Source organism: Phyllostomus discolor, chromosome 6 (assembly GCF_004126475.2).
Source record: "Phyllostomus discolor isolate MPI-MPIP mPhyDis1 chromosome 6, mPhyDis1.pri.v3, whole genome shotgun sequence".
In the NCBI taxonomy this organism is placed as follows: domain Eukaryota; kingdom Metazoa; phylum Chordata; class Mammalia; order Chiroptera; family Phyllostomidae; genus Phyllostomus; species Phyllostomus discolor.
The window spans coordinates 83,340,042-83,364,322 of record NC_040908.2 but is presented as its reverse complement, the minus strand read 5'-3'; the positions used below and the strand labels follow the sequence as shown (position 1 = coordinate 83,364,322).

Sequence of the window (24,281 nt, the reverse complement as noted above, 5' to 3'; positions counted from 1 at the left end):
AGAACCTATGCATCCCAATGTTCATAGCAGTACAATTTACAATAGCCAAGTGCTGGAACCTAAGCAACCTAAGTGTCCATCAGTAAATGAATGGATCAAAAACTATGGTACATTTACACAATGGAATACTACACAGTGGAAAGAAAGAAGAAGCTTCTACCCTTTGCGACAGCATGGATGGAACTGGAGAGCATCATACTAAGGGAAATAAGCCAGGAGGTAAAATACAAGTACCATATGATCTCACCTTTAAGTGGAATCTAATCAACAAAACAAATAAGCAAGCAAAATATAACCAGAGACATTGAAATTAAGAACAATCTGAAATCAAGAACAAATAAATAAATATTTTATTTATTTATTTTTATAGAGAAGGGAGAAAGAGAGGGAGAGAAACATTGATTGGTTACCTACTATATACCCCCACCAGGGATGAAACCTATAACTCAGATACGTGCCCTGACCAGGAATAAAACCATTAACCCTTTGCTATGTGGGACAATGCTCGATCAAGTGAACCACTCCAATCAGGGTCATTTTTTTTATCTGACAATCTAAGGGAAAAGAGGTCAGTGCCTTTGACTAAATATTCAGATACTGCATATTTTAAATAATTTTGCAGCACACCAGTGTACCATGGAACAATAGTTGAAAATTGCTGCTCTGAAACAATCCATGCTGTCACAAATGGTAATATTTCATTCTTTTTAATGGCTAATTCTATTCTATTCTATATATGTATCACAGCTTTTGGAACATCCACTAATCTATTATTGGGAACTTGGGTTGCTTCCATATTGTAGCTATTATAAATAATTCTGCAATGAACATAAGGGTGCATATGTTTTTTCTGAATTAGTGTTCTGGGTCTCTTCAAGATATATATATACCCAAAAGTGGAATTGCTGGATCATGAGGCAGGTCCATTTTTTTTGAGGATTCTCCATATTGTTTTTCATAGTGGCTGCACCAGTCTGCATTCCCACCAAAAATGCACAAGTGTTCCCTTTTCTCCACATCCTCGCCAACACTTGTTTGTTGATTAATTGATGATAGCCATTTTGACAGGTGTGAGGTGTTATCGCATTGTGGTTTTTATTTTTATTTTTAGTTGTCTCTTGCCCTCCGTTAACATCTAAATAGACAACATATTGTGTGATTATAATATGGAAATGTCTATGAACAAAATAGATCTATTTTTTTTTTTTTGCAAATGCCTAGGAAAGAATGGTCAAGTCCACTGAAGGTTTTAAATAGCAGTATCTGCATGTGGTCCGAGTTTGGTACAGAAGTAAACACTTGCAATCTGTGCATTCCTTTGATTTCTTCTTTTAGTACTTGATTTACCATCTGGTGCTGCTGGACAGTCCTCTTTCCCTTAATTTCTCCTGATTTGATTTGGATTTCTTACATTGCCTCCTAGTCTCCAGAAATATTGGTGACTTTGATAGCTATAGATCAAGGAAAGTTTTCTTTGAGAATCTGGGTCACTTTCAGCTCCCCATCAGTCTGAGAGGCAAATACCTGCTGGATGAATGGATCTGGTGGATCAGAGGCATGGCTTTGGCTAGGCTCTGCACCACCATGCCCAGTGGACATAACTGGTTGCTGTCGTTGTGGTTTAACTCTGCATTCCTACAATGATTAATGATGTGCATCTTCTCATATGTCTATTGGTCATCTGTATGTCCTCTTTGGAGAAGTGTCTATTCAGGTTCTCTGCCCACTTTTTAGTTAGATTGTTTGCTTTTCTGATTTTGTGTTGTGTGAATTCTTTTTTAAAGTATATTTTATTGATTATGCTATTACAGTTGTCCCATTTGCCCCCCTTCACTCCCCTCCACCCTGCTCACCCTCTCCCACCCACATTCTCCCCCTATAGTTCATGTCCATGTGTCATAATTTCTTTAGCTTCTACGTTTCCCATACTATTCTTACCCTCCCCTGTCTATTTTCTACCTACCATCTATTCTACTTATTCTCTGTACCTCTTCCCCCTCTCCCCTCCTCCCACTCCCCTGTTGCTAACCCTCCATGTGATCTCCATTTCTGTGGTTCTGTTCCTGTTCTACTTGTTTGCTTAGTTTATTTTTGTTTTTGTTTTAGGTGTGGTTGTTAATAATTGTGAGTTTGTTATCATTTTACTGCACTTGTTGTTTATCTTCTTTTTCTTAGATAAGTCCCTTTAACATTTCATAAAATAAGGGCTTGGTGATGATGAACTCCTTTAACTTGACCTTCTCTAAGAAGCACTTTATCTGCCCTTCCATTTCTAAATGAAAGCTTTGCTGGATAGAACAATCTTGGATGTAGGTCCTTGCCTTTCACGACTTGGAATACTTCTTTCCAGTCCCTTCTTGCCTGTAAGGTCTCTTTTGAGAAATCAACTGACAGTCTGATGGGAACTCCTTTGTAGGTAACTGTCTACTTATCTCTTGCTGCTTCTGCAATTCTCTCCTTCATTTTTACCTCGGCTAATGTCATTAGGATGTTCCTTGGTGTGTTCCTCCTTGGATTCAACTTCTTTGGGACTCTCTGAGCTTCCTGGACTTCCTGGAAGTCTATTTCCTTTGCCAGATCAGGGAAGTTCTCCTTTATTATTTGTTCAAATAATTTTTTCACTTGTTGCTCTTCCTTTTTCCCTTTTGATACCCCTAAATTCAGATGTTGGTATGTTTAAAGATGTCCTGGAGGTTCCTAAGCTTCTCCTCATTTTTTTTTTTTTGAATTCTTATGTCTTCATTCTTTTCTGTTTGGTTGTTTCTTTCTTTCTTCTGGTCCACTCTATTGATTTGAGTCCCAGTTTCCTTCCCATCACTCTTGGTTCCCTGTGCATTTTCCTTCATTTTCACTGAGTGTAGCCTTCATTTTTTCATCTAATTGGCAACCAAATCCAACCAATTCTTTGAGCATCCTGATCACCAGTGCTTTGAACTGTGCATCTGATAGGTTGGCTATCTCTTGGTCACTTAAATATATTGGCTCTGGGGCTCTGATTTGTACTTTGGTTTGAGCCATTTTTTTTTTTTTTTTGGTTTGGTCGTACCTGTTAATTATGAGGGGTGGAGCCTTAGGTGTTCACCAGGCCAGGGAAAGCCAGTAGCTGGGTTGTGATGCTGTATGTGGGAGCAGGGTCTGAGAGGAAGCAATGGTGCTTGCTCCTCTCTTTGTTGGATTTCAGTCCTTTCCACCACTTCTCCCAACTAACTGGGCCTTTATGATGCTAATTCCCATGTGGGTGGGCTTGCATACATTCTAGGACTCTGTGGGTCTCTCCAATGCACTCCCCTGTGAGGCTGGGAGTCTCTTCCTGTGCCTCACCTGCCACAGGTGTTTTCGATCAGTGTCCCGAGGTTCTATTTCCTGGTGCTGGGACCCTGGGTGGCACGGTCAGTCTCACTGCCCAACTTTTCCTGGTTTATCTGCACATGGATGTGGCCTGGACAGCCAGGCCCCTTGAACACAGTGCCTTGCTTCACAGTTGCCACCTCGCTGGGTCTGCCAGCCACCTGTGGGCTCAGGATGCCTTAAACATTTGGGATGCGTTACTCATTAAGTGTTGCTTTTTGTGCGGTGACCCCTCTCTGCTCCACTGCCCGACTCTGACCCTCCTATTGGTCTGGATGAATGTGTATATTTTACCTCCTTGGTTGTCCAACTTCCATACAGTTCAATTTTCTGTCAGATCTGGTTATTATCTTGGTTCTAAATTGTTGCTGACCTTATTTTCGTTGTGCAAGGAGGCACAGTGTATCTACCTATACCTCCATCTTGGCCGGAAGTCTGTATGAATTCTTTATAAATTTTGCATGTTAACTTCTTATCAGATGCATCATCGGTGAATATCTTTTTCCATTCACTGGGTTCTTTTCATTCTGTTGATGATTTTATTTGCCATGCAAAATATTTTTAAAAAAGATTTTATTTGTTGATTTTTAGAGAGAGGGGAAGGGAGGGAGAAAAAAGAATAATAGTTCTTGACATGTAAGAATATGTCTAATTAAAATATCAGCATCCACAAATAAATAAAACATTGGAACATAACCATATTCATTTATATGACGTCTATGACTGTTTTCACATAGAACAGCAGAGTTGAGCAGTTGTGACAGGGACAAATGGCTTACAAAGCCGAAAACATTTATCACCTAGCTCTTTACGGAAAAAGTTAGATGGACCCTGTTTTAGACCATTATATGATTAAATGTTTATTCTCCTTTACCCTACTACAGTATCAGGTAGGAGGCTTTCAGCACAGGTAACAGAAGTCATGACCCAACCTTGCTTAAAGAATAAAAACATTTATTATTTCTCCTAGACAAGCTCAAGGCATGGTATAATAATTTTTCATGTCAATTCTCTTGGCTTTGCATTTTATATTGGTTGTCTTTGTTCCTAAGTATCCTTCCTGTCTAGACATATTCTTTTAAATTTGATTTTCTTAATCTCTAGAATAAATAAAACTTCTCTGACAATATGGAGATTAGTACCTAGGGATTTCACATATTTAGACTTTAGCAAATATACTTAAAGAACAGGTTAATTTGATTTTCAATCACATGATAAAGTGGGTAGACATTGTTGGTGCCACATGCAATGGGACATGGCCACATGCACATGTCCCAGCCATCGATGACACCCACACTGAGGTCTTTCACAATGTCCTTCATGATAAGAAGTCCCAAAAACTCTCTGTCTCTGTGTGCATCTCTCTGATGTTTTCTGTCTTATGGGTGACTTTTGTGGCCAGGTTTCTTAGAAACAGTTGTTCAATAGATTTTTGGACATGCATGGCCCTGTGAATAAAAATGTCAATGGAGAAAGGGTAGAAGTCCTGACCAAGGGTAATGACGATGGCTGTGTTTTTGTCACCTGATATCTGGTTTACTACCTGAGGGATATAATTCTCATCTGTCACAGAGTAGGGCCGAAGAGTAATAAAAGGATAACTATATTCTTTTTATTTTTTTCCCACTGAATCTGTGTGTTTTTCTATACTCAGAAGTAAATGTTTCTTAAAAATTCCTGTTCCATGAAGATCAAAAGATTTTTGTACTGGTCAAAAAAAAAATCTTTCACCTAGAAGTAGTAATTAATATTTTAAAAATTAATATCCTATCATTAAAAATGCTCACCCACTTGGATTATTTCTGACTGGAGCATTTTAGATCTCCTATTCATATTTGTGAAATGTCAATCAAAATGTAACATTTTTCACTGGAATTTATAAAGTGAAACAACATTTCTTAAGAAAGAACAAAACATATTTTAAGTTAAAAGGCTCAAATCTAGAAAGTTAAATGAAGTAAAAAAAATGGGCAAAATGAGAGAATTGAAACCTAGTTAAAAATACTTTAAAATTGGCCTGAATTTTTAAAAGTATACAAAATAATTGCCTACTTTTTACTACTTTAAGTAACAGATCCACTGACACAGTGTATAGTCTCTTAATGAGTAAATAAGTTTTCCTTTCAAACAGCCATTTATCTTAATTGTGTATAACTGAATCTGTTTGCAAAATGTTATAATTTACCTTCTTTATACTTCTATAGCAGAGGGTCCCACCCCCTGGGCCTTGGCCTGGTACTAGTCTGTGGCCTGTTAGGACCCGGGCTGTGAAAGAAGTTTGCCTGAGCTCTGCCTCCTGCCTTAGACTCCTACCCTAACTCGGACTCCACTGTCCATAGTGTCTGCGATGTTATGGCTGAGATGAGACAAATTCACATGGACTACCGAGTCCTGTGGAGGAAAAGGGACAGCATGGCCACTCTCTCAAGAGGAGAGAACCTCAATCATTGCCTTGACAAGCTTTTATTGGCTTTAATTTGTAAAGGAATACAGGGTGTATATGGAAAGCTCATCAATCATTGTCAGGCAGTAATGATCAAATAGATAACATTTGAAGAACTCTGAGGACCTATTTTGAGTCAGGATCAAATAGCTAAAGGGCCATAATACTTTGGAGGAAACAAACTTATTTCATGCTTGGGCCCTTATCATTTAAATTGAGGGTATTAGGAAAGCAGGTTTCACAGGATTTTATGCATTCTTTCTTAGGCCTGATTGCCCTGGGGAACCTGCCCTTTCCAGCACAGGGCTGTACCCACCTCCAGCATAGTTTCAGGCTTAGGTCAAGCAGGGAAAGTAAGGCAGCCAAGAGATTAGGAGACTTCTGGCAGACAGAATGAGAACTCTGGCTATGTCAAAGCTGAGGGGTGAGGGTCCATTACCCCCTTTTGCTGTAGTCCCCCAAGTTCTTCCATGAGGGCCCATTTGTGACCATGCTTGTCTTAGATTGTCTCTCCCTTGAGGAATCTTACCCATCATTGGCTAACTGTTCATGCACTGGGGGCCAGGCAAAGTGAAGTAAAAGCAGGCAGAGGCGGTGCTCCTGTTGGGGGATAAGCTTTGTCTCTTTAGTGGCTTAGGGTCCCAAGGTCTCTCACTCAGCCTTAGCCATGGAGAGTTACAGCTTCTGAAACCAGGTAGGGTGGTTCCCAGCACTACCCCACCCTCCAGGAGCAACTGAAGCCTGAGTTCTGCTTCCTGATAGTCCCTTACCCCAACCCCCACCCAATGGAAAAACCCAGGTGCCAAAAATGTTGGGACCCCTGTTCTACAGTATAACCACCAAGGACAGGAATCTCCATTCTAACTTGACATTTCTTTTTTATATTCTTACTCTCCAGTAACAGATATTGTGGTGATCTTGTTGATATAAGTTAAATATACAGCCTTCTTTCTTTTTAAAAAAATATTTTTACTTTCTATTCCACATGTGAGGATATATTTATTGATTTTTAGAGAGAAAAGAAGAAGGAAGAAAGAGAGTTAGGAGAGAAGCAGCAATGTGAGAGAAACACCAATCAGTTGCTTCCCATAAGTGCCATGGGTGGGGATTGAACCTATGACCTAGGTATATGCCCTGACTGGAATCAAACTCACAGTCCTTTGGTGTATGGGAGGACACTCCAACCAACTGACCCACATGGCCAGGGCTCCAGTCTTCTTTCTTTCTTCCTCCCTTTCTTGATCTCTTTCCCTCTTCCTCTAACTTCTCTTTCCTGATTCCTTTTCTTCCAAGTACTATATAGTTTGTTTTGATCACCAGTTTTGTTTTAGATACCTCTTCTCATTCTTTTGAGAGATTTTGAATAATCTGGACTCTTCTCTATTCATTTTATCCTAAATCTGGTCATTTTCTAAGTCTTCATGTTCTCTCATTTCTTTGTCATCCCTGATGATTCTGTGGTAATGTAGGCTTTTGTCTCAAATGTGAATAATAGTGGTCTGCCAGTTGGGTCATTGTATGAAATCACTTACCATTGTTTCATTAATGACAGAATAATCTTATTTTTCTATGAAATTTTTTCATAGGACTATTTTAAAGTTAAAAGTTGACTTAAACTATACTATGTCTACAACTTAAAAAATTCAAACAGTATATACCTAGCTTGAATTAAAATTATATAGGAGTTTGCTAAAGTGACATAAAGCAGCCAACTCAAACCAGTATTCTGAGATTTCACAATAAGTTCCATTAGAATTACAGGCTCTGCCTTTCAAGTTACTTCAGGTAGCAATGCAGCAAAAGTTTTGCTATGGCAGAATAAAGATGATCAGGGTTGCTACCTGTCATGTCTCCTTGTCACTCACTGTGCCACACCCTACCACTAAGCCAATGCCTCCTATTTTAGGTTTTGTTACATCAATACTTCTGTGTTGATATCACATTCTGTATTAGACAGAAAGCAAATCATAATGACTTAAATATAAATTTATTTATCTTTCATTAACAGTGATAAAGTGAGCAGGCCAGGGTTAATATGATGTTGCATGCTTTCAGGCACTCTAGTTTCTTCTTATTGTTCTATATTCTTTTTTTTCTCCTGGAGGGGGGCTGATAATCTTAACTTTATTATTTTATAACAGATTTATTGAGGTATAATTGGTATGCTTAAAACTACATATATTTAATGTATACAGTTTGATGAATTTAAACATATGTATATACCCATAATACCATCACTGAAATCAAGGTGCTGTTCTTAATGTATGACTTCAATCTCATGGTCAAACACAGCTCTTTCATCATTCACCATTGTATCTACAGTGTAGACAGTAGGAGGAAGAGAACTGGAAGGGGAAGGCAAGTTGTTTTACTTTTAAAGGCATGACCTAGAAGTTTCCCATATCACTTTCTGGCAAAAATTTAGTCATGGCCACACCTAAATACAAGAAAGGTTGTGGTCTTTAGCTTGGTGACCACAGACCCAGACAAGATTATGGTGTTCTATTACTAAAGAGGGAGGAGGGAATGGATAATGTAAGACCACCCACAGTCTCTGCTTTATGCTTAGCCACCCATAGGACTTGTAGTCTGGTTGCCTATGTCCACAGAATAGTATAGTAGTGTTGTACTATGTCTGTAACTTGTGGGCAAAATGGCAAAATAATCATGGTGGCAGAACTGAAAAACTCTGGAATAGCTATTACCTGGAATAGCTAAGTCCTGTTGATTTGGCTTGGTAAAAAAAGAGAGAATCCTGTGAGTATGTCAGGCTTTTAAAGTGACATTGTTGAGCTTCTGTGAGGCTTGATGGCATTGCACCATGGATGGTTGAATACTATGGTTGAATGCCCTGGAAATTTAAGATCCATGCTTATTAAATGTTCTCCATCCTAATAATGTGTTAGCATACTTTGGTGAGAAAATAACCTTTGACTTTATTAATAATAAACCATATCTTGTATAATATTTATGTATGAGAGTTTTCATTTTGCTAAGTGTGAAACTAAGTGCTCTTCAGGACTATTCCAAACATATAACAAATTCTTGATGATTAGTCTTCATTTTTATTTTACTTAATAATATCCTTGACTACTTTTAACAGTATGTTGGTGATAGCATTAAGTTTCTATTGATTTCTGGTCAAATGGAGGCATAGGTAAACAGGCTTTACCTCCTTGCACAACTACAGAAAAAGTTAAAACTAGATCTCAGCCCTAGCTTGTGTGACTCAGTGGATTGAGTGCCAGCTTGCAAATCAAAGGGTCACTGGTTGGATTCCAAGTCAGGGCATATGCCTGGGTTTTGAGCCAGGTCCTCAGTAGGGGAAATGCGAGAGGCAACCACACATTGTTTGTTTCCCTCCCTCTCTCTCTCCCTCCCTTCTTCTTTCTGAAAATAAATAAAATTTTAAAAAATGAAATAAATTAAAAATAATAAGACTAGACTTCCAAACAAATAACTCAGAAACATCAGAAAATTGAGCTGTATGGAAGTCCAACAACCAAGGATTAATGAAGTCATATTCATCTAGATGGGTAGGAGGGGCAGAGACTCAGACAGGTGGAGAGGTATGAGACATGGCATGGCACAGAGAGGCAGAGGAACAGTATGGCCCCACATTCACATATAATGGATAAAAACTGAGAGGGCTACCTCATGAATAGTGAATCCCAGCCCCAGGCCAGAGCACATGGCCCAGGGTTCCAGTGCCAGGAAGATAAATCTCTGTAACTTCTGGCTGTAAAAATCAGTGGGGGTTGGGGCAGAAACTGACAGATTTTCAGGAGATTGTGCTTAAAGGTCCCACACAGACTTAGAAGTTATGCAGACTCACCTCTTCTGGATTCAGCACCAGGGCAATAACTGGAAGGGCACCAGTCACATATGGGGAATAAGTGAAATGACTGGAAATAGGGTGAGTGCATCCAGGAGCCAGGTAGTGGCATTGTCCCCTCTCTGAGCCCTTTCCCCACACAGAGCCACAAAGTGGTAAAGTGGGTTGCCCTGCCCTGGTGATTGATTACTTAAGGCTCTGCCCAAATTACAGGTACCTTTTCTACAGTAAGCCACATTGCTAAGGGAATCAAAGCAGCTCTACCTAATACATGGAAACAAACACAGGTAGGCTGCGAAATTGAGGAGACAAAGAAATATGGCCCAGATGAAAGAACAGAACAAAACCCCAGAAAAAGAACTAAAGGAAACAGAGATAACCAGCCTATCCAATGCAGAGTTCAAAACACTGGTTATCAGGATGCTCAAAGAACTCATTGCATACAGCAATAGTGTAAAAAAGACCCAGGAAGAAATGAGGTTTAAGTGAAATAAAGAAAAATCTACAGGGAACTAATAGATGGGATGAAGCAGAGATTCAAATCAACAATTTGCTTCTGTTTCTATATTTATATGTCTATAAATGTATGTCATGTGTGTGTAGTATTTTTGTGACTCTGGATGATATTGTGAAAATTAATTTGTAGAAGAGTTCTATTTAATTGGCCTGAAGAAAAACAAGCATTTACATAAATTGAATAACCCAAAACCTCTAGAAAATATAGAAAGTAACCCAAATGCTTCTCAAGTTCATGTGACCTGGGATAATCTTTGTTAAGTAAAACCTAGTTTAAATTTGTTGGCTTAATTAAAATAGGCATTTTTTTAGTTATCAGCATAAAACTGCAGACATATGACTTGTATTCTAATTGAGTTTACTATACAAATAAGTTCATGTTATCTCTGTAACAGAATTTGCCAGCAAGAAAAATAACTTAGATTGATGGCTAACTTGGTGTAATGTCTCATGATATTTTCATGAGTAACCTAAACATAATTGGTAAGAGCAAGAGAATTAAATGTAAGATAAAATTTATAAAGAGCTTTTTAACAGTAAGACATGTCTGCTTAAATGTTTCCCCAAATCTCTCTGATAACTTAACCCTTAGAGTTTTTTTAAGTTAAATAATGGAAATTCATTGAATATCTAGGTCATTTCTAAATAACACAAAACACTGACACGTTTAAAATTACTGAACCCACTTTGGGCTTCCAATTACAAAGGAACTAAATATATTTGGGGTCTGTTAGTAAACACTTCTTGTGCACTGAAGCATTAAAAATTATACTATGAGGAAGCATATACTTCTAGAAATTATGAAATGCTTTCAGAAATTTACCATCTGATCTCAGTAGAGATGTACAATAAGATTAATGTTGTTTTCATGCCTGCTAATACAACATCCATTCTGCAACTCATAGACCAAGGGTTAATTTTGACTTTCTAATCTAATTATTGAAGAAATACATTTCATAAAGCTATAGTTACCATAATTCCTCTGATGGATCTGGGCAAAGTAAATTGAACCTTCTGGAAAGGATTCACCATTTTAGATGCCATTAAGAACATATGTGTCAGGGAGGAGGTCAAAATATCAACGTTAATAGGAGTTTGAAAGAAGTTGATTCCAACCCTCATGAATGATTTTGAGGGATTTAACATTTCAGTGGAGGAAGCAACTGTAGACGTAGTAGAAATAGCAAGAGAATTAGAATTAGAAGTGGAGCCTGAAGATGTGACTGAATTGCTGTAATCTCATGATAAAACTTTAATGAATGACGAATTGCTTCTTATGGATGAGCAAAGAAATGGATTTCTTGAGATGGAATCTACTCCTTGTGTAGATGCTGTGGAGATTGTTGAAACAACAACAAAGGGTTTAGAACATTACATAATCTTACTCAGCAGCAGAGTTTGAGAGAATTAACTCCAATTTTGAAAGATTCCACTGTGGTTAAATGCTATTAAACAGTTCATGTGCATGCTACAGAGTAATTGTGAAAGGAAGTCAGTCAATCTGTCAAACTTTACTGTTGTCTCATTTTAAGAAATTGCCACAGCCAGCCCAACCTGCCACAATCAACACCCTGATCAGGAAATACCATCAACATTGAAGCAAGACTCTCCACTAGCAAAAAGAATATGACTCGCTGAAGGCTCAGATAGCTAAGCAATAAAGTATTTTTAAATTAAGGTCTGTACATGTTTTTTTAAAGGCATTATGCTATCACACACTTAATAGATTACAATATAGTGTAAACATAACTTTTATATATTGGGGAAACTAAAAAATTTCATGTGACTCATTTTATTGCCATATTTCCAGGTGGTCTGGAACTAAACCTGCAATATATCTGAGGTATGCCTATAATCTCATTGATTGGAAAGTCAATGTCTCACCCAGATTCTACTCCTAAACTTGGGCCCTGCATATGCAAGTGTTTTCAGGTTGTCTCCACATGGAAATCCTCACCCTTAACAGTAGAGGTGTGCCAGTTCACACAAGTTTATGAGAACCTATTTTGCTCATCTCTTCCCAACTCCTTGTCCTGTGACATCATTTTGGTAGCTTCAAAGTGGCTATGATTGGTAGATTAACATTAGGAAAATCAGGAAGTACTGCAAACAGGTTTTTCTTTTACCCCAGGAGAGCAGGTTTATCAGTACAGTTATCCCTCGCTATATCTCAGTTCACTTATTGTGGCTTCACTGTATTGTGGAAACAAGACACAGTGAAGCTGCAATAAGTAACCTGGGATACAGTAAAGCTGTAATAAGTGAACTGAGATATAACAAGGGATATATATGTCACTGGTGAGTACCCATATAGAACTTTATATGTTGTTAAAATTACGTGGGTTTAAGAGTGTAGAAAGTGTTTAAGAGCATATGAAGTGTTTATAAGAGTGTGGGAAAGATTAATAAGACAGTGGGAAAGGTTTATAGGAGTGTAGGAAGGGTTTATAAAGCCTTAAAATATATAAATAATAAAATAAACACAATGCTGCTACTTCATGGATTTTCACCTATTGTGGGGGTCTCTGGAATGTAACTGCTCAGAGAAATCTCAGTCAACTTGTCCAAGTGGAATGTTTCATATTTTTCTGCTTCTTCCTCTCCCTGTCTTTGTGAATGGCACTACTAATCAGAAACCTGGCCACTCTCTTGACTCATTTGGCTTCCTTATGCTTATATCCAGCCATATTCAGACATAATTGAGTCAATGTGCAGAAACTACTACTTGTCCCTTTCATCACTAGTGATAGAAATATAGCCGAGCACATGGAATAATGTTATGTTAGGCCATATGCCCAGTGCCTAGCAGAGTGTCTGTTAAGAAAACCAGAATATGTCACTCCCAAATAAGACGCCTTGACATAAATATTATTTTCAGCTGAAGGCAATTAAGAAACAGTAAATGCAGAAAAAGCTTCCTTTTGGAGATAGACTCTTATCAGTCCAGAGACTGCACCAGAGGAATCTGCAAACAAAACTTGTTTAGCAAATTCTTATCTTCCTAGTTGTACTAGGCCTAAACCAAGCCCCCTTTTCTTGTTAATTCTTCACAAATTTATTGTTTCTTTTTTTTAAAAGATTTTATTTATTTATTTATTTTTTAGAGAGGGAAGGGAGGGAGAAAGAGAGAGAGAGAGAAACATTAATGCATGGTTGCTGGGGGCTGTGGCCTGCAACCCAGGTATGTGGCCTGACTGGGAATCGAACCTGTGACACTTTGGTTCACAGCCTGCGCTCAATCCACTGAGCTACGCCAGCCAGGGCAATTTATTGTTTCTTTATCTAAAATGTATACAACCTTCCTCATTTGATCACTTTTATGGCTCTTCATTCTCTTGTGAAGTCTTCCACGTACATGTAAAAATTCAATAACATTTTTATGCTTCTCTTCTGTTAATCTGTCTTTGTCCATTTGATTTTCAGACCCAGTTAGGAATCCAAAGGGGTTTGGTTAAAATATTTTCCTTCCCAACACCTGATGAAAGCAATGTTTGAGATTCCCAGACAACACTGTGTTTGGGTGTGGCCACAGGGCTAAAGAGGTTATGTGTGTCATATCCTGACTTCTCTCTTAAGGCCACGATATACCTCCACCATGCTCTCTTTTTTTTTCCTATTCATTGCAAACTCATAGGGCAGCAACCTAGCTTTGGTCATGGAAGTTATGACAATAACTTAACATACAAGGTTCTTTTTAAAAAAAAATTTAAACAAAGGGGAAGGGAGGGAGAAAAAAAGGGATAGAAACATCAATGTGTGGTTGTCTCTTGCGCACCCACTACTGAGGACCTGGCCCACAACCCAGGCATATGCTCTGACTGGGAATTGAATCAGCATCTCCCTGGTTCACAAGCCAGTGCTCAATCCACTGACACACCAGTCAGGGCAACAAATGAGGTTCTTAAAATTTCTTTGTAACGTGGACCCCTTTGGCAGTCTAATGAAGCCCTTGAACCTCTTCTCCAAATAATGTTTAAATACACAAAATAAAATATATAAAGTTATATAACAAAAATAATTATGTTAAAGTACAGTTATCAACATTTTAAATAATCTATTTGGTTATATAGTTGTATAGCAATTCTTTATTAACACACTAAATATGATTTAACAGCAATGTCTAACATTTGATAATAATTGTTTTTAAAGATTTTATTTATTTATTTTTAGAGAGGGAAGGGAGGGAGAAAGAGAGAGAAAAACGTCAATGCGAGGTTGCTGGGGGCCGTGGCCTGCAACCCAGGCATGTGCCCTGACTGGGAATGGAACCTGCGAAACTTTGGTTTGCAGCTCGCGCTCAATCCACTGAGCTACGCCAGCCAGGGCTGATAATAATTTTAAAGTGATGTTAAGCATGTGTGATATTTCCAGATTCTGTAATAACTGTATTGTGATATGAAAATATTTGTGATTTCAATTTGTCATAGGTACTGTTGATACTATACTTTGCTGCCGCTATTTATAATTGGAGAGCTTACTAAACATCATTTAGAAACTAGTGAACATAAAGATGTAATTAGTTTCCCACTCAAGTTCATAGACTTCCTACCTTCTGTTCATAGGCCCCTTTGAGGGTACACTGACCCCAGATTAAGATCACTTGCTGAGGATGACAGAGCTTTCATGAAAAGTGTATGGCTTCCTGGATGACCTCAAGAAGCACAAGCTGCCTGAATAGTTCCATGAGAGAGAAATAAATCCTTATTTTGTTTTGGGGAGTATTTTGTTTGTCTGTTTTCCCAGTAGTTCAGCCTGTTTTCATCTACTATTAAGTATCTCTTCAATTTGTAGTTTTTAGCATCATCACTATGGCTACCTGGTACAGGTATTACCAAGGTACTGCTTAATAATAGTAACAGTTAAAAACAGCTTTATTGAACTTAAAATGCATGCAATAAGAAATATGCATTTTAAGTGAAGTTTTATGAGTATGTATTAAGAAATGTATATACTTGTTTAGTATCAATGTATAGAATATTGCCATTACCCCCAAAAGATTCCTTTTGCCCTTCCCAGTCAATTCTGTTACCCTACTATACTTTGTTACTTTTCTGTGTAGTGTTTTGGTATCAGCACACATACAGAACAAAGATGATTAAAAGCAGCCACATTGGCCAGCTTTGACTTATTTCTGCAGTGAATTTTCATATTTCATCATGTTTAATTAAATATATGATGTTATATGTATGATATTTGATTTTTTTAAGTCTTCTATTTTATTAAGAAAGCTCTCTTCTAAAAGCCAGGTTGCTAAGTGTTTTTCATCATTAATGGAAGCTGAGCTATTGTCAAAGTGTTTTTAAAATTTATTAAGGTAGTTATAGGATTTTTCTCCTTTATCTTTAAATGTTTTCTAAGCTAAACCACCCTACTTAGCTGGCTTAAATCCAACTGAGTCATATCATATATTGTATTTTTATGCATAACTCTGTTGCACATGAGAATACAAATGAACATAATCATTTTTGAAAGCCATATGGCCACAGGTATATATTTTTAATTGTGTATACCTATGTCCTAAGTCTAAGCAGTCCAAATTGGGTGTATCACAGAAGATGTCTCAGTCAGTTCCATAAAGAATCACATATAAAATATTATTGTAGTTGCTTGTATATCTATGTGTGTAATTGTAGGGAATTAAATAGACTTTAATAGTATATCAGTGGTTTGTTTCTTTGTATTGCTGAGTAGCATTCAATAATATGCATACACCACAGTTTGTATAACCATTTACCTATTGAGGAAGATTTTGGTTGTTTTCATGTTTGGGGTATTGTAAGTAAAGCTGCTATGAACAACTATGTACTGGTTTTTGTATGGACATAAATTTTTCCTTTCTCTGAGATAAATGCCCAGGAGGGCAATTCCTGAGTTGCATGGTAAGTGCATGTTTAGTTTTATATTTTAACCTGATACATCTTTTGATTAGGAAAATTTACTCTTTTATATATCATATGATCACTGATATTACAGACTTACTTCTCCATCTTATTTTATAAATCTAATCACCATGTCTTTCTTTGTTTCTTTTCTTTCAATTTAGACAACTATAATTGAACAACAATAAAGTAATTAAAATGTTAATTAAAAAAATAAAATGTAAGAAACCTATAGCATATAAAAAAGTGTGGGTTTTTTGTTATATTTTTCTCTTACCTATTATAAAATTAAGATATTTTCTTATGGGCCACTCTTAATGTTTAAAAAAAAAGTAAGCTTAAACTTACACTTTGAAAACATGCATCTAGAACTTACAATCACAACAAATTTTCCTATCATTACACTATTATCAGTGTATTAATTTCCTAGGGCTTCCATAAGAAAATGTTACTGAGTGGTAGAATAAGAGAAATAATATTCTCATAAATCTGGAAGCTAGAAGTCCAGATCAAAATGTTGGTAGGTTTGTTTTTTCTTATTTCTTTCTCTTTTAAAAAAATTGTTGTTCAAATACAGTTGTCTGTGTTTCCTGAGGTCTCTGTCCTTGGCTTGCAAACAGCCTTCTCACTGTGTCCTCACATGGCCTCTCCTCTTCATGTGCATTCCTGCTATTTCTTCCTTTTCTTATAAGGACACCAAACCTTTTTGGGTCAGATTGGGGTCCCACCTAAAAGGCCTCATTATAAACTTAATCACCTCTCTAAAGACCTTATTTCCAAATACACTTACATTCTGAAGTATTGGGGGTTGGGACTTCAATATGTAAATTTTGGGGGGACATAGTTCAGTCCATAACACATTTTAATATCACCTAGAATCTAAGTGCTATTATGGATTCACATCCTGACTCTTTTTACCAACTAGATCTGTGACAAATAGCAAGTTATTCAAAATTCTCTCTGCTTTAGTATCAGTAATTCCCAGGTAGATAGCCCATAATATTGTTATAAGGATTAAATGAATTAACATACAAACACTTAGAATAATGACTTGCACTTAGTTTAGCAATTATAATTAACTACTACCATCACCACTGTACTTATAATATTTCTGCTTAAGGGTAAGTTTTACATATTTCTTCACTCAGAATTATAACACTGTTGTTTGTTTTCTGGATTCTTCAACCAATATTGCTTGTAATCTCTACTCCTATCTACTGGATTGATTTATCATCTTGTTGTAAATTCTTTAATAGTTCTTTTCAAAAGGGTCAATATAAGATTGAATGTGTTTTTGTTTTGCTTTCACAAACAGTTAAGTTTGTGAAAGAATTCTAAGTTCAGTTTGTGTTATAGAATTTTAAGATAAAAATATTTTTCTTGTAGCTTTGAAGACATTGTTCCATTTTCTTCTTTCATCTAATGTTGTTGATGAAATATCAGATATCAAAGTTAATATTATGGAACATTTTAGGATTTTTCCTAAACAATATATCCATAATACATCCTTAGTATTATGATTTTTATGCAGTTCTTTTTATTGTCATCTTGCTTGGAACTTCTAATGGCTCATGACCTTTTAAATCTGAGAACTCATATTTGTTCATTTTTCTTTCATAATTATGATTTCATTTTCCTTTTCTTTAATATTCTGAAGTAATTCTTGAGTTAATATTTTATTTTACCAGTTTATTGCTTTATTTTGATTTTCAGTATGTTGTTCAAATTTTTTTTTTAAGATTTTATTTATTTATTTATTTTTAGAGAGGGAAGGGAGGGAGAAAGAGAGAGAGAAACATCAATGTGCAGTTGCTGGGGGTCATGACCTGCAACCCAGGCATGTGCCCTGACTGGGAATCGAACCTGCGACACTTTGGTTTGCAGCCCACACTCAATCCACTGAGCTACGCCAGCCAGGGCTCAAATTTTTTATTTATCACATGTTTAGCTTTATGAGCATCTAGTTAACTCTAAGTATGGCTGCCACATCTTATATCACTCTGGGAATTATATTTATTTTAAAATCATGTGTAACTTGCTAGATTTCCTTGGTGTGTAAATTTCTTTGGATTGCTGTGCTTGATGCCTTTCTTTCCATTATTAGCTGTTTCCAAAATATTGGTAGTTTTTGGTTATGTGTTCATTTTTGAATTGGAGATGATCTACTAGCCTTTCTGTAAATGTTCTGTTTACTGCATTTTGTTTCTGTGAGAGTTGTGAGAAACATATTGCCTGATTGGAAATACTGCTATGTGCCAAAATATAGTCTTTCAAGAGTCCAGGCTTGCTTTTCTTCTTAGGTAGTGTTGTGACACTGCTTTGTTTTCCCAACACAAGCACATGCCTTCAATGTTTTCCTATGAGGCGTGGAGGGTCATACTTTCTGGCTTCTCTCCTAGTCATTCCACAGCTCTATTTTTATCCTGGTGTATGAAACATTTGTGTCAGCCCAGTCCTGAATTTGTTTTGGATTATAGGTACATACTTTAATCCAATCCTCTTTATTTCAGTCTTTGATCATTTTCTTACATACTCTGTTGTGTCGAAGAACATTCTTCATCTCTTCTAGTATGGTAATGAAGTTTTATAAATCTTCTTCCAGACATTTCAGTGGACTTATCTGACTTGTGCCAAGTCCACCATTTTGAATAAATTCCACAGTTTTTAGAATAGTTTTTCTTATTTATTGTCAGCTTCCTGCCTTATACTGTTAACCTCATCTCTTTATACTGTTAATCACTTGTTTATCTTTTATTATTAGAACCTGTTTGGTATGTAACTCCTGATAAACAAAAGGTTCTCAAGAATCTAGAACAAATTCTGAATTTTCTAAGGCAGAACTTACTTATCTATAAAGTGGGATATTAACAGTACAACCTATTTAAGGTTTATGAGGATTAAGTGTGAAAACACATAGGCAGCCACTTAGCAGTTCATTTAATCTGTTTTTTTTTTTTTTTCACTGTTTCAGGAGAAATCTGTGAAATAGTCAGTCTTCATACAAACTCTTTGCATCCACCTTAACTCAGTAACATGCATTCAAAAGATAGAAATACTATTATTTCAACTATTTCTCATCAGGGTATACACAGAGTTCTGTTTGGTAACAAACATAAATATTGGGATTGTTTACTTCTGTTACTTTCCTGTAGTTTGTAATGATTGTCACAACTGCATCTGTAATCTCTCTTATTTATTACTATTCACAGGCAAGTTGACTTTACAGAAATGCATTAGCCAAGTCTCTTCCAGTTATAGTTTCCAGTTCATGCTAGTAGTTTCCATGCCAGCTAAAGGAAAAAGAAAACCTAATGACTCATCTAGGGGTTCAAATAAGGCAATCAATCTTCTTAAGCCTCTAGGCTCTACTGTCCTCTTGGATTCACTCTCAGGTTGAGACTTTTCATACTGCAGTCCTAACAAGCATAAGCCATACATGGTCTTTAGTGTTTAAGATCTCATCCACGTCTTTTCAGAATGTATGTTAAGTCATAGAAAAACAAAACAAAACAAACAAACAATTCTAATGACTCTACTAGAAGCAATCACTTATACAAGGTGTAGAATGCTTTGATAGGTTAGTAGATTCCAAAGAAAGGCATTCTCATTAGTAGGATATAAAGTCAACTAGGTAGGTATAGTTCTCCATGAGAAGAGGGACCCTATTACGAGAAGTAGAAATATTGGTCAGGATAGAGAAAATAAATTTTCAATACAAGAGGCAATACAGATGAGGGCAGATAAGAGTCATATTATTTTGTCATTTAATCCTTTACCTCTCATTCTTTCTCCAAGGAAGCTTTATCTGAACATCTGTTTTTCCTTCTCATGAGTCAAATAGGGTACTGATTCATTCATTCATTCATTTCCATTTGTTTATTGCATTTCTGCAGTTGCAAACTTGGAAATAACTGAGATGCCATGTATAATCTCTCATCATTGAAGGTCTAGGACTGTTTGTAAGTGATAAAGGCATATTTCCTACCCTCCTGAAATATATGATTTAGTTTTAGGGCTCTCATGTAGAGTTATCAGACACATGTAGAGTTATTTATAACACAACACAACATAGCCTTATGAAGATATGCTATGAGTGCACAGAATATGGAAAGGTTGAGTATGCCTATAGGGATCTGGGACTTGAAGGATGACTGAGGTCTCTCTAACTGGGGAGAGCTATGAAGAATGTTCTTTCCATTAAAAAATAGCTTGGGCAATGGAGTGAAGGCAGGGACATGTAGTCAATATGATCCTTACTTATTCTGGATGTAGGAAACTCATTGAAGGGCTACTTTTAGAAGCTAATTTAGTGTGAGATATGGGTGTTTAGGCTACGCTGGACAACCCTTGTTTCATTTGTGATTTATAGGCAAGTTTGTCCCTTTGGTTGGATTACAAATACTTCCTAGGCAGGGACCAAATATTATTCTTCCTTGTTTTTCTAAGTATGACAAACTCTTTCCAGGAGCTACTTGTATTAACATCATTGTCCATGTTTCAAAAGAGCAAATCTTCTTTGCAACATAAATAGTAGAGCTAGTAATACATACCTACATTTTTCATTCTCTTTTAAAGCTGCCATTAGCAATAGATAATGATGAAAAACACAATCTCTGTTGCTAAATTTTTATTTCTGAGATACATAATAAAATTATTTTGTGATACTTTGGTGAATCTTGGAGCATATCTATCAGACTGTATATATAGTCTCCTGAAAGAGAAGCCTTCTTTACTACGTGCCATGTCATTGTATACATAAACATCCAATTCCAAATAGACAGGCAATAGCTACTTTTGCTACAAATACTTAGAAGTCATTGAAATTACAGGTGGCATTTAAACCAGAGGTTGGATATCACCCATAATGAGAGTATAAATAAAACAAAGCAGGATATTCCACATTTAGAAATCAAATAGTGGAGGTGGAACTGGCAGAATGGGAAGGAACCTTTAGGGAGGCAGGAGAAAAACAAACCCTCACAGAAACAAAGGAAAGTGAGGGTTTGAATAAAGAACGCATATTCAACTGGGTAAATGTTACTGAGAGGCTGAATTAGATGAAGATAGAGAAGTGGCTATTGGATTTGACAACACAAAGGTGATCTTAACTGGAATGGTTTAGAACCTAAATCCAGCTGGAATGTGTTGTCACAGAGAATAAGATCTAGTGAGGACAGTGACCATAGACCACATTTTCAGGAAGCTTTTGTGCAAACAGGACAAGATATGTGAGTGTCTGAAGAGAAATATTAGGATATTTATATTTATACATTTATATATTTTTCTTTAAAAAAATTTTTAAAAGTACAGTTTATATTTCAGTATTATTTTGTACTACTTTCAGGTATACAGCATAATGGTTAGACAGTCATATACACTACAAAGTATTCTCCCTGATATTACAAATACCCATCTAGCACCCTACATAGTTATTATAATGTTATTGACTATATTCCCAAGCTGTACTTTTCAGCCCCATGACTATTTGTGACTACCAGTTTGAACTTCTTAGTCCATTCACACACAAACACACATACATATACTTAAATTTTTGTTTACAATTTAAGATGCAAACAATTATTAGAGCATGATCTTGTTTCCTAAGGAAATGACCCAGTAAAAAGGAATTTATTGAAGATTATGACAGTTATCAATTCATTGTTGTCAGCTCCAAATTTACCCTTCAATAATCCTCTGCAATAAAGAACAGCATTCTTTTAAGCACGTCTCCTGTAGCATGAGTAGTTGTTAAGCTTTCTCATTAGAAGGCATTGGTGGGACATGACAAGAGGAAGGAGCTATCCTTCTATTTCTGGTAGCTGAGTAGTGAGTCAGTGTTGGGGGTAAGGGGATCTAGCAGAGCTCTTTCCCAGGCTTGTTCCCAGAACCAGGCAGTCCCTTGGAGACCCTGCCCCTTGTCCTGGCCCAGCAATAACCTTCCCTGGTCTTCACGGTATGGAAGAGGATACCTCAAGGCTTCCTGCCCGTGAAGGCCTCCTGCTGACATGGGCATCGATTCCCAGTATAGGTCCCAGCATAGCTCTTCTGTGTCTGGATCCTCCACCCACTCAGGATGCCCATTTCTCTGCCTGCAGTACAGAGGATTGCTGTAGACCAGCTATGCACTGGGCATACCTGCTGCCTTCTCTGTTATCCAGTGGATTGAACTACACCTTCTTCAACTAGGTCTGATCCCAGCCTTGGGGAAGGCCTATTCCAAGCTGTTCCTTCTTTGATAACCTCCCTTCACCCTAAGGGTTCCGTATAGGGTTTCTTTATATCTTACAGTCACTTGTGTATCAGAGTTTAATGATTTATTTCAGACTTCCCCAGCTTAGTCCACTGTGTGGTTTCTACCTCCTAATTGAATCCGGACTAACACATGACAAGAAAGATTGTAACTTTAGGAATTCAGCACTAACTGGTTTCTTAGACTATATCACCTTTGAAACACACTCCTTGGGAAGATCTTCATATGTCATTTAAAAAATTTCCTCATGTTCTCTGCAGTTTCAATCTCTGTGTGACACAGTAGGTGGTGGGATTTTGCTGGGTGGGTATCTGACTACTTTTCCTGCATTGCTTATTTGAGGTTCAGCAGAATTAGAAATGACTTGTGGTAAGGCTGAGAAAGACTATAGTAAGGCCAAGACAAAGGCAGTTTCCTGCTGCAGAGCATGAGCTTGCAGTCTCCAGTGGGCCATGTTCCTAGACACCTGAAATCTAAGACAACCAGTTTTGGACATGTGGGCACTACTGCTGTGGTATACAGCACAGCCACTGCAGACTACCTCCCTGCAGAGGAATGTACTTGCATCAGCAGGAAAAGCATCAAGACTTAAAGGTAAAGTGTATTACCCCTTGTTATTTGCAACTTGCTATTAGTGGAGGTGAATTGGACTCTCTCATCAAGGCTACAGTTGCTGCTAGTGGTGTCATTCCACACACCTCCAAAACTCTGGGAAGAAAGGACAACAGAATACTGTCTAAAGGATGGTGGGATTTCTCATTACTTCAGGATCCTAAATACTCTGACAACTGTCCAGTGCTGGTGATTCCTGTAGACTACCTCTGTGAAAAGCACAATCTTGCCTTTTTGTAATTCTATGTCAGCAAGTTGGAGGTTTAATTAGTTTTCCAACCAACCAAATCTCTGCATTTGAGTCTTAACCATATTTAAGTGTGGCTTCAAAGAAACTATTGATTCTGAAGTAGTGGGTTTTGATTGAGTTGACTATTTTTAAAAACTATTTAAAAAAAAGAGAAAAATAATAGATAAAATAAAAATAAATAATAAAATAAAAACTGGATTTTAATTGTGATGCAGAAGTTATAGCAACAAACATTTGACCAGACATTATTTCTACTTCTGTTGATAAGTAAAGGTCATATTTACTTATGACCCCCCCACCCCCAAAGTCTTCATCTTCTGTTTCTTATCAGTAGTGTATATTCATCAACATCCTTGTCTCTTGATCATGATTCCCTTGGAATATTTACTTCTTTGTTTTTCTTAGTAGTATTTATCCATTTTGTCTAAGAATCTGTTCTATCCAATTGCCTTCCCATTGTTATTGGGATAAAATTCCAACTCCTTGAATAGGCTACAATGCCATAGTAATTTGCCCCTTGCCAAATTACTAACTTCTCCCTCCATATTTCCCTCACTGAGAATACTTCAGGCATAATGGTTCCCCATTCTTTAAATAAACCAAGCTCTATCATGTGTCAGGGGTTTGCACTTGTCATTTTTTTTACTCCAGGATCTCTGTCTGAATCACTTGAAATGCCTTCTCCTCTAAGATGCTGTCTCTCAATGCTTTAACCAGTCAGCTCCACTGCCATCATGCAGTAACTCTCTGGCATATCACCCTATTATATACTGTGTCCATACTACTTTACCAGTATGGAATTTATATCTTTTTTGCTTATCTTTTTTCTTTATTACAATGGAAATTCTTTAATGGCCAAGAATTCTGTGCCTTTTTGACCAATATAACCCTAAAGACAAAAACAGTTCCTGGCACATGATTTTGACCATTGGAGTGTTTACTGGGCACTGGAGATGAACTGTGGCTCATAGCCAAATAAATAGAGAATTTAAAAAAATTTAATTATTGTAAAAGTACAGTTTTCTGCCTTTTACTCCCATCCCAGCCCACCACCTAGCCCTCCCCACCTCCCTCCTGTTTCCACTCCCCCCCTTGTTTTTGTTCATGTGTCCTTTATACTTGTTCCTGCAAACTCTTCCCCTTTTCCC

At 37.0% G+C, this 24,281-nt stretch overlaps 1 protein-coding gene across 1 annotated transcript in view; it reads right to left on the bottom strand.

The window, feature by feature from the left end:
* Positions 1-3,940: 3,940 nt before the first annotated feature.
* The window catches only part of LOC114498782 (NXPE family member 1), a gene marked incomplete at its 5' end in the record, with an annotated part of 40,919 nt that continues 20,578 nt past the window's right edge, over positions 3,941-24,281 (bottom strand). The window contains 2 exon segments of the mRNA XM_036029978.1: positions 3,941-4,675; positions 4,678-5,055. Coding sequence (XP_035885871.1) covers positions 4,515-4,675; positions 4,678-5,055 — 539 coding nt within the window.